Source organism: Stomoxys calcitrans, chromosome 3 (assembly GCF_963082655.1).
Source record: "Stomoxys calcitrans chromosome 3, idStoCalc2.1, whole genome shotgun sequence".
Lineage (NCBI taxonomy): Eukaryota > Metazoa > Arthropoda > Insecta > Diptera > Muscidae > Stomoxys > Stomoxys calcitrans.
Window position 1 is genome coordinate 19,303,684 of NC_081554.1, and position 12,292 is coordinate 19,315,975.

General features: G+C 38.0%; 1 protein-coding gene across 1 annotated transcript in view; it reads right to left on the bottom strand.

Moving 5' to 3' along the window:
• Window positions 1-9,207, bottom strand: part of LOC106086422 (protein phosphatase 1L) — a 47,607-nt gene extending 38,400 nt beyond the window's left edge. The window contains exon 1 of the mRNA XM_013251107.2: window positions 8,139-9,207. Coding sequence (XP_013106561.2) covers window positions 8,139-8,220 — 82 coding nt within the window. The 5' untranslated portion in view covers window positions 8,221-9,207. The remainder of the gene's footprint in view (window positions 1-8,138) is intronic.
• Window positions 9,208-12,292: the final 3,085 nt, after the last annotated feature.

A 12,292-nucleotide genomic window follows, 5' to 3' on the forward strand; every position in this document is an offset into this window, starting at 1 on the left:
GCGACTCCATAGAGTATAAGTTGTCCTGATCGTCTGGACATTCTAAGTCGATCTAGCCATGTCCGTCCTTTTGACTGTGTAAATCACGATATTGGTCGAACGCGTAAAGCTAACCGGTTGATACTTGCAGATATACATAGGTCGTTGGAAATTGCAAACGGGCCATATCGGTTCAGATTTGGTTATAGTTCCCATATATAGTGATCCTTTTTTGTAAATAGAGTTCTGTTGCGACTTCCAACCATCATGTACGGTTCAAATCGGTGTTTAACCAGATAAGATCCTCGGATTTGATTTTTTGAACCCCAAGACTCCTCAATTTTCATCCGATTGGTTTAAATTTTGGCACAATAATTTGATTACAATATCTGGATCCAATATGATCCGAATCGCTTCATGAACTAATACAGCTCCCATATGAACCTATCCACGGATTTGACTTCTTGAGCGCCTATAAGCCTCAATTTTCATCTGATTTGGCTGAAATTTGGTAGATGCAGTACACCTATGCCCTCCAACACTCACGCCAAATCCATCCATATAGGTTCATAAATATATATAGCCACCATACAGACCGATTTCTGGATTTGGCTTCTGGAGCTTCTGGAAGCCTTAGTTTTTGCTCGATTTGGGTGAAATACTACCCTGATTGATATAACCTCTTAAAAACCAATACCCCGATATATATACTTCTTGAGACCATAGAGACCTCAAACCATGATACAATTAAGAGGTATCGTTAATAGCACAACAGCCAAAATCAATGGTTTTTATTTATTATTTTTATATTTGTATTTTCATCATTATAACATTGTTTTGTTGCTTATGTGTGGAATATCGGAACAAATAGAACATGTTTTTAAGATTTTAGAAAAAAAACAGCTGTGTTAGCAAGCCTCTGACATTTAGATTTACTGTCAAATCAAAACAAAATTAAATAAAATTGATTGAGGATGGGAGTAGCTCATACCATCGCGGTATAATCGAGGCGACGATAGGAAACCTGGAAGGAAGGCGAGAGGTTTCCGATCGGATGCCTGAGATGAACCTTGAAGTCGAGTGCGACGCACTGCTGCCATCGGTCTTGGATTGACGGAACCCTAGTATTGCCATCTGGAAGATCATGTTACACGGATGGATCAAAGCTAGAGGACAGGGTGTACATTGAAAACCCAGACACTGACATATGACTGTCTGACAATAAGACGGTCCTGCAGGCGGATATCCGGGCGATTACGGTATGCGTGAAGTGGTGTGGTGCTAACGCGAGGACTTCGAGTATGAACATCTTTACCGACAGTAAAATTGCAATAAGGGCAATAACAACCAGGACGGTAAGGTCACGAACAGTTTTGCAGTGTAAGAAGGAGATTAACGCCTTCTCTGAGGATGGGAAAATCCGCATCGTTTGGGTGCCGGGCCATAACGGAGTAAGGGGAAATGAAAGGGCAGACGATTTGGCGGTGAAGGCCGGAGGACTGCCGTCAATAAACTTGGTTAACCCGAAGCCTTTCGGGTCGACGCAGTCCGAGTTAAGGGAGTTGCCGATTTGATTGTTCCAATACAAATTGAATTAATAAGGATACTTTTTAAGCAGAATCCATGATGATGGGCAACCAAGATTCGGTCCTGCCGAATTTAGTACGTTTTACTTGTTTTTCTTTAATATACAACTCAATGTATCCGAAAGTATGACTATGTAGTTAAATACAAATTTCTTTGTGTAATCCTCATCTGCTGTGAAATTGTTCAAATTAAAGGTCATTGTGACAAAGAAAAAACACCTCCAAACAAACCGAATCAAATCAAAAAATAACGTCACTAATCACTGTGTCGTCTCTATGGTTTGTGGCATTTTTTTGATTTCATGATCATGGGATTCCTCGGTATGATCGCAGTCGCCGCATTTAATCTTTGACGATGTTGTTGCACATACATACATTCTACATTTTGTCAATTTGTATGAATGTAATTGTATCATAATAATAATAATAACAAAAAAATTGGCAATAAAATTCAATTAGAAAAGGAAAAACACAAACAATAATATGAAATACATATAAAAAAATGGGAAAATACAAAAACAATTGATCGCTGATTCTGAAAGTGGCTTAAGTACTAATTTTAGAAAAAATAAACAAATAAAAAGGGATTAAGTTCGGCCGGGCCGAACATTGGATACCCACCACTAATCTACTAACTAAATTTCCCAATGAACATTCCATTAAGGAACAAGGGATTCTTCTCACATATCAATGAGTTCAGTCTGATTAAATTTTAAGCTCAATGATAAGGGTCCTTTTTTATACCGAGTCCGAACGGTGAGCCGCATAGCGACACCACATGGTAGAGGAGTCTTAAAATGACAGGATATCTCAAAAATGTAGCCTGCGTACGCTGTAAAATTTTCTGATTTTCACGCCGGGGTTTGAACCCAGGCGTTCAGCATCATAGGCGGACATGCTAGCTTGTGGGCTACGGTGGCGACCATCCCACCCATCTCAGGTATATATATGTATTTACCACATTTCGGTAAAATCCGACAAAAATGCACCATTACTAAACCCGTAGCAGGTATATCGAAATATGGTCCGATCTTGGCCCAGCACGAAAGTCGTGGGTCTAGTCCAGCTCACTGTTCTAAAAATTCAGCGAAATCGCTTTATAAATATGCCATTTATAGGTGAAAGGTCGTAAATCGGGAGATTGGTGTTTGTGGCTGCTATATCCAAATATGATCCAATTACACAGTACAACATTTCAGAATAATCGGGAAAAATATACACAATTTATGGATGAAAGAACTTAAATTGAATAAATGCCAACTATATCCAAACACGGTCTGCTCTGAACCATACACCGCTCCGACAACGAAGAGTCTAATACAGCCCAGTGCCAAATTTGAGCGAAATCGCGATATTGTCATATCTGGATTCTAAGGCAACTCACTCTGCCAAATTTCAGCAAAAACGAATATTAAATGCGGCTTTTATGGCCCTTAGACCTTCAATCGGGAAATCGGTCTATATGGGGGCTATGTCAAGATATTGTCCAATCCGGACTACATCCGACACCGATGTCAATGGTCCTAAGGCAACTCACTCTGCCAAATTTCAGCAAAATTGGGTACTAAATGCAGCTTCTATGGCCCTTAGACCTTGAATTGGAAGATCGGTCTATATGGGGGCTATGTCAAGATATTGTTCGATCCGGACTATGTTCGGCACCGATGTTAAAGTTCTAAGGAAACTCCCTCTGCCAAATTTCAGCAAAATCTGATATTAAATGCGGCTTCTATGGCCCATAGACCTTAAGTCGGGAGATCCGTCTATATGGAGGTTATATCAAGATGTAATTCGATGTAGACCATATTCGATACGGATGTCGAGGGTCTAAGACAAATCTGGTACTAAATGCTGCTTCTATGGGCCTTAGGCCTTAAATCAAGATATTGTCCGATCTGAACCATATTCAATATGGATAGCGATTCCTAGGAGAAAAGTAAAATCGGGTAATAAATGTGGCTTCTATGGACGTAAGATCTTAAATCCGGAGATCGGTCTATATGGGGACTACGATTCCGACGTCGAGGATCTTAAGACAATTCACAGTTCCAAATTTCAATGAAATCGGATAAGAAATATATCTTTTATATGGCTTAGACCTTAAATCGTCAGCTCGGTCTACATGCGGGCTATATCAAGATATAGTCCGATATAGCCCATCTTCGATCTCAACCTGCCTATAAACAAAAATGAATCTGTGCCAAGTTTCAGCTAGATATCTTTATTTTTAAGGACTGTAGACTGTACAACGAAAAGGTTAGGAAATGGATATTTCTATGTGTTACAATGGAATGACAAAATCCAAAATCCAGGCTCGGAAAGAGGTTCACCTTTCTTCTCCTCGCAATTGCTGGGCAGTGACACAACAGGTGCGCGACCGTCTCCAACTCCTCCTTGTCATCGCATATCCTGCAAAAGTCTGCCTCTCCCTGCACCCAGTGCTACGTCAAAGAACTGACGTTATAAAGACCAGTCAGGACTCCTATTAACAGTCCTAAGTTATGCTTTCTCAGCCCCAGGATAAGATACGCCCTGTTTCGGCCACAGGGCCTTTGACACCCAATAACCTATAGCACTTGCCCACGCCTTATTCGAGCATTCCTGGCCAGATCGCCTGCCGCTTCGTTTCCCCCTACACCTTGATGGCCTGGGATCCAGCAGAGCCTGACAGTTTTTTCCATGGCTCTTTGCATCTTCTTAGCAGTTTCGACGTCTCGCGGCCCGACGTCAGAGCCTTCAGCGCCGCCTGACTGTACAAGTATATTGTGACGGTCTGATCGGGTCGTCGCTCCGTCATCAGCAGACCTCCTCCTGACTTCCTCCAGACGAAAGGTGGTTTACATATTAGGTTGTCCAAAAAGTAATTGCGGATTTTTTAAAAGAAAGTAAATGCATTTTTAATAAAACTTAGAATGAACTTTAATCAAATATACTCTTTTTACACTTTTTTTCTAAAGCAAGCTAAAAGTAACAGCTGATAACTGACAGAAGAAAGAATGCAATTACAGAGTCACAAGCTGTGAAAAAATTTGTCAACGCCGACTATATGAAAAATCCGCAATTACTTTTTGGGCAACCCAATATATATATATCCGAGGTGGTGGGTATCCAAAGTTCGGTCCGGCCGAACTTAACCCCTTTTTACTTGTTCCAACTTTATCAGGATAGAGTAATTAAATAGATGAATATGATGATAAAATGTGGTGCTGCAACTAACAAATTGTTGTGTTTATTAGCCTTAATCCTTTATCCCCTATTAAACTACTTTTTGCGTCAGTTGGATCAAAAATATTCTCCCCCCCACTCCCCCCCTCCTCACAAATTTTTATGAAAATTCAAAAAATTTCATAGCGCGACAAGAATGATTAACAAGCATTGAAAAATTGGCCCTTTCTTATAAATTACATAAACATTATTTTTCTACGTGTACTCTTCTTGAATTTTACTATAGTTTAAAAATGAATTAATATTTTTTAATTACTCTCACACGTCCGTATCTTTTTAAAACTGGCTAAGGTTATCATCAGTAATTTTTTTTGGACCACAAAAGTCAAAAATTTCTTCTACGGGAATATTCCAGATTCGGATGTGTCGGGCACATATGTACGCACATATATACACCATTATGGTGGTATGGACATTGTACATATGCTTGGAGTTTTTGGAAAATTTTGAATTCATCGCAATTTGTTGATGGTTTTTATATTTTTTTAATAATTATGGTGGGCAATTAAAATATTTTAATATTTGCAGATTGTGGTAACATTGAAAACGGAAGGAGAGGTTTTTTCTAAATAATGGAATCAAATCGTCAAAATTTTAAAAGAAGTACATAGGTGCTTTAAAGCATTTCTTGTAGAAGAGAACGGGTAAAGATAAAATGATTAGAACTGAAGTGTTTACAAGGTCATGTGCAAAATGTCAAGGACCTAGGAAGTCCAGACGCCTCTAGGCAGGCCCCATTGCTGGTCACCTAAGCATTTCGAAAATTTGTTCCGGCTGCCAAATTTTCTTTTATGTTTTGATTTTCAATTTTTATACCCACCACCATAGGATAGGGGGTATATTCGCTTAGTCCTTTGGTTTGCAACACATCGAAATACTAATTTCCGACCCTACAAAGTACATATACTTCGGGGATTGTCGTAAAATTCTAAGACGATTTAACGATGTCCGTGTGTCTGTCCGTCCGTCGGTTGTAATCACTCTACTGCCGTCAAAAATTGAGATATTGAGCTGAAATTTAGCACAGATACGTCTTTTTGGAACAGATACGTCTTTTTGGAACAGATACGTCTTTTTGGCACAGATACGTATTTTTTTCTTGAACTTGCCAAATCCGACCATATTTGTATATAGCTGCTGAAATTTGAAACAGTGAGTTATTTTAGGACTCCCGACATCTCGCCCAAATATGGTTCAGATCGGAATATATTTAGATATAGCTGACATATAGACCGATCTGCCGATATGGAGTCTGAAGCCTTTAAAAGCTTTATTTATTACACGATTTCGCAAAAATTTGGGACAGCGAGTTGTTTAAACCCTCTTGACATCTGACCAAAATATGGTTCAGATCGGACTATATTTAGATATAGCTGCAATATATTATATTTTTTTCGATTTCGCTGAAATTTGGAACAGTGAGTTATTTTAAGCCTCCTGACATTTGATCCAAATATGGTTCAGATCGGACTATATTTAGATATAGCTGCCATAAAGACCGATCTCCCAATAAAGGGTCTGAAGCCCATAAAAGTTTTATTTTTTATCCGATTTTGCTGAAATTTGGAACAGCAAGTTATTTGAAGCCTCTCGACGTATGACCCAAATATGGTTCAGATTGGATTATATTTAGATATAGCTGACATATAGACCGATCTGCTGATAGGGGGTCTGTAGCCGATAAAAGCTTTATTTATTACACGATTTCGCTGAAATTTGGAACAGCGAGTTGTTTAAACCCTCCCGACTTAGATATAGCTGTCATATAGTCCGATCTGTGTTTTGGGCTGTGTTTTTGGCATAAGGGGGAGGGAGGGTCCGTCCCCCTTCCAATATGGAAAAATTATATAGTTTATGTTTCCTTCCAGATCAACCTACACAATATGCGAACATTTCGAGAAAATCGGTTCTGCCGTTTTTCAGTCTATACGGGCGTTTTTGTGGGCGTGGGGTGACCCCCTATACATGAATTTGTATGCCAGACTTGTTATCTACTCCCGCATACTTTTCATTCGATACCCATATTGTCCTTATCGGTCCACTTGTGATTTTGGATGGTGTTTTTGAGGTAACGGTGAAGGGTCCACCGCATTCCGTTATCAATAAATTATAAAGCCTAATTCTATTTCCTAACCATAATCGTAATCTACTCTCGAATACCTTTCATTTGAGTCCCATATTGTCATGATCGTCAAATAAACCTATTTTAAGGGGTTTTGGGGCTGGAGCATCCTCCAGGTACTTGGACCCAACTTTTATTATGAAATTCGTACTCTACTCTTGAATACCTTTCATTTGAATCCCATATTGTCCCGATCGGTCCACTTTTATTATTGGGTAGTACTTTGTGGGTTAATGGGAGGGTCCGCCACCCTGCTGATATTAAAAAATTATATAGCCTATGTTTCCTTCCAAACCAACCTACACAATCTGTGAAAGTTTCAAGGTAATCGGTTCGGCCGTTTTTGAGTCTATACAGAACAAACAAACAAACCGACAAACAAACACAAATTGAATTTTCTATATAAGATTTGCACCAAACTTAAGTTGTTAAAATAAATCATACAACAAATTTAAAAGTTCTAGCTACAATATATACGTTACAACGGTTCTGGCAACCGTTACAGTTACAATGGCACAAAAATTAGTACCTTTGTACTATTCAGTAGAAATTTCAAAAAAAAATATAGTCTTATCATAGCCCTTTGCACCAAATTCAAGTTTAAGACCAAGTCACATTTTAAATTTTTAACTTCTAGCATTATCTGTTCCAATGGTACGAAATTTAGTACTTTTCGTAAGGATTAGTACGTATTTCAAAAAGCCCTCATTATCTTACACCTTTGCACCAAATTTAGCTATGTTAGTCAAGTCACGTACCAAATTTAAGATATCCAGTAATGGATTAAGCTACAACGGTTTGTAGCTTAATCCATTACGAATGGTACGAAATTTGGTACTTTTGTGAATTTAAGTAAGAATTTCATACAACCCAAGCCTTATCTCGTCCCTTTGCATCAAATTGGAAATTGTATGAACAAGACACATTGCAAATTTTACATTTCTAGCTTTGCCAACTTCAGTGGTAGGAAATTTAGTACTTTTTACTACGTATCTAAGAAGCAGTCTCATCTTGCACTGTAACCATTTTCTTAGGGCGTTGATTACTCACCAATATAACTCTTTTGGGTCACTTTCAAAATCAACGATTCAATTGATAAAAATTAGGAAGAACACAGATATGGATATACAACAACAACAACAGCAATAACAAAATAATAATGCCAATAATAAACATGCCACACTGCGTCATTTAAATGACTACACGAGAATCAAGATAATAATTACCTGCATTAAAGCTAATCGAACGTTTTAAGGATCGACGGAAGGAAATGTGATAGTGGTGTTGATGATGCGGTTGAACATCCATTGTGGTATTGCCCTTTGAAGAACCACCGAAGCCAAAACGACAACAAATGTCAAACCTTTTGTTTTGGGTATTGTTCGATAATAGTAACAACAAAAACAACAACAATTGCACTTAAATTATTTGGAATTTGAAGTTTTGTTTATAATACTTGGTTGGTCTGCTAATGATGATTGTGTAGATGACAAAGACGAAGACAATTTAGATAGCATTGCTAGTCTCATTATGACGTTTCGCCAATCAATCACTCACTCACTGAATTGTTCACTCACTACACTAGCTAGGTAATTGGTTTTCGAAATTCTATACCTTTCTAGCAAAGACAACAAATTGGTTTTCTTTTGCTATCTATCCAGGTGCTTTCCTTTTTGGGGATGACTATATGGCTCTACTAATTATTGACTCAACACATTTCCATTATCATTACGAATCATAGATATCATGGCAGGGAGGAAGTGGACGGGACGATTCCAATTAGGTTTAGTCTGCGTACTAGTTCATGGTGAAAATTTCGCGAATCTTACGTTTTTAATAAACACAATATTTATTATTTTAATTATTTATTTTTGTTTTTTTTTTCTTACATTTTCATTTTTTGTTTTATTATTTTCTTTTCTGTACTGTTTTTTTGTCTTTGTTTGATATTATTTGGCGCACGCCACTTTTGGTTTATTTTTTAGACGATTTTCCGAAATCAACTGAAAAACTGTTTGGTAAGATGTGAGCGCGATTCTAGCATGGTTTTGTGAAAACATTGAAAACCAAACAAAACACTTCGCCGCATAACCAAAGAGAAACCCACAAAAATTTCTCATTCAGTCAGCATTTAATAGAATATAACGGACAAAAATAAATAATTTTTCTTTTGTTTGTTAACGAGACCACCGCCGCCGCTGCCGAAGCCGTCACTAACACAAGTGAGTTGGCGAGTGACAGCAAATAGAATGAACACTTGCAGTTAGATAAACACATCAAGACGATCCATGCCATATACACTCAATTTTTGTTAGGGAACCGCGAATGCCAAAAGCAACCCACCTACCGACACAGCGACCTACTGACAGAATGACCGACCGACCGACCCATAATACTTCCGATTGAATACACGGCATTGTCACCACCACTCGCCTGATATACAAATGTACAGTGTTGCCACTCAAAAATGAAAAAAAAAACGAAAAAAAAGGGATGCAAATAATGGTCTCAGACTAAAAGTTAAACAAGTAACAAGTAAGAGCGTGCTGGATACCCACCACCTCGGGTACATATGTAAACCACCTTTCATCAAAATCCGGTGAAAAATACATACCTAATGCTCCATAGCAGCTATATTGACATGTGTTCCGATTTGGACCAAATTCTAATCTTTTTAGTAGCTATAGCTAAAAATAAACCGATCTGAACCATATACGACATGTCGAAAAGCCTAACATAAGTCGCTGTGTAAAATTTCAGAGAAATCGGATTATAAATGCGCCTTTTATGGGCCCAAGACTTTAAATCGAGAGATCGGTCTATACGGCAGCTATTTACAAATCCGGACCGATCTGGGCCAAATGGAAGAAGGATGTCGAGGGGCCTAACACAACTCACTGTCCCAAATTTCAGTAAAATCGGATAATAAATGCGGCTTTTATGGGCCGAAGACCCTAAATCGGCGGATCGGTCTATATGACAGCTATATGCAAATTGGGACCGATCTGGGCCAAATGGAAGAAGGATGTCGAAGGGCCTAACACAACTCACTGTCCCAAATTTCAGCAAAATCGGATAATAAATGTGGCTTTTATGGGCCTAAGACCCTTAATCGGCGGATCGGTCTATATGACAGCTATATGCAAATTTGGACCGATCTGGGCCAAATGGAAGAAGGATGTCGAAGGGCCTAACACAACTCACTGTCCCAAATTTCAGCAAAATCGGATAATAAATGTGGCTTTTATGGGCCGAAGACCCTAAATCGGCGAATCGGTCTATATGGGGGCTACATCAAGATATTGTCCGATATGGTCCATCTTCGAACTTATCGACAAAAAAGAATCTGCGCAAAGTTTCAGCTCAATATCTCCATTTTTAAAGACTGTAGCGTGATTTCAACAGACAGGCGGACGGACATGGCTAGATCGTCTTAGATTTTTACGCTGATCAAGAATATATATACTTTATAGGGTCGGAAATGGATATTTCGATGTGTTGCAAACGGAATGACAAAATGAATAAATCCCCATCCTTCGGTGCTGGGTATAAAAAAAAAACAAGTAAAAGCGTTCTAAGTTCGGCCGGGTCGAATCTTATATACCCTGCACCATGAATCGCATGTGACAAGTTCTTTAAATGGCTTTTTAAAATATATAAAAGAGCTTTAAAGTTATAACTTAATATTTGGACCGTACTTGTCATGGCTGTTAGATGTCATAGAAAAATACAACATACAAAATTTCAGACAAATCGAGTAAAAATTTCTCCCGCCAGAGGCTTGGAAGTCAAATTGGGAGATTGATTTATATGACAGCTATATCAGGTTATGGACTAATTAAGAACATACTTAAAAAATTTATTGAAAGTCAAAAGAAAATGGTACGTGGGAAACTTCAGCCAAAATCGGATAAGAATTGCTCCCTACAGATGCTCAAGAAGTCTAATCAGGAGCTCGGCTGTAATATAGCTCAGCTATCATGTTATGAACCGATTCGAACCACACTTGCCACAATTGTTGGAAGTCATACCTAAATGACATGTGAAAAAAATTCAATTAAATCGGGCGGCCAGTGCGATTTTTAGAGCTCAAGAAGTCGAATCGGGAGATCGCTTTTTATTAATCTCAGTGAAAATGTAGAATTATTTCAAACATGAGTGCAGTAAAGACCTATGAATGCAAGAAAGTCCTATGAATGCTCTTGCAATATGAAAATCAAACATTTTTCCCGAAGCCAACATAAAAAGTATTTTGTTACCTTTTTATATTTTGGACATCATGGCAATATGTCCCAAATTATGGGACATTTTCTTTTATGACAAAATACGTCCAATACAAATGGCCCCAAAGTTGAGTACTTTTTGCCCTAATGCAAATTTCCCATGTACATTCCATAAAGGAACAGGGACAAACATCTCACATTTCAATGAGTGTAACCTTTTTATATTTTGGCCATCATGCCTTGGAAAAGAAAATAGGCCCCAAATTTGGGGATACTTTCTTTTATCAAAAATTAGTCCAAAACAAATGCCCCCAAAATTGAGTAAGCTTATACTAAAAATAATTGCAATTTGTACCCCAATGCAAATTTTCCCATGTACAATCCATAAAAGAACAGGGACAAACTTCTCACATTTCTCATGAGTGTAACCCTTTTTATATTTTGAACACCATGCCTCAACACAGAAAAGAAAATTGGCCCTAAATTTGCGGATATTTTCTTTTATGAAAAATTAATCCAATATGAGCCCCCAAAATTGAGTAAGCTTATACCAAAAATAGTTGCAATTTGTACCCTATAATTTCCCATGCACATTCCATTAAGGAACAGGGGCAAAATTCTCACATATCACTGAGTTGTGTACGATTCAAATTTAAGCTCAAAGTGGCCACCGTAGCGCGGAGGTTAGCATGTCCGTTTATGACGCTGAATGCCTGCGTTCGAATCCTGGCGAGACCATCAGAAAAATGTTCAGCAGTGGTTTTCCCTTCCTAATGCTGACAACATTTGTGAGGTACTATGTCATGTAAAATTTCTCTCCAAAGAAGTGTCGAACTGTGGCACGCCGCTCGAACTTGGCTATAAAAAGGAGGTCCCTTATCATTGAGCTTAAACTTGAATCGGACTGCACTCATTGATATGTGAGAAGTTTGATCCTGTTCATTAGTGGAATGCTCATGGGCATAATTAGCATTTGCATAGGGATTCTTTATAGCCGTGTCCAATTGGCGTGCCGCAGTGCGAAATATTTTTATGTTACTTTATTCTATTTTACTGTATTTTATTTTATTTTATATTATATTTTTCTTTATTTTATTTTACTTTACTTTTTGATTTTATTTTATTTTTTATTTTTCATCCTATTTTATTTTATTTTT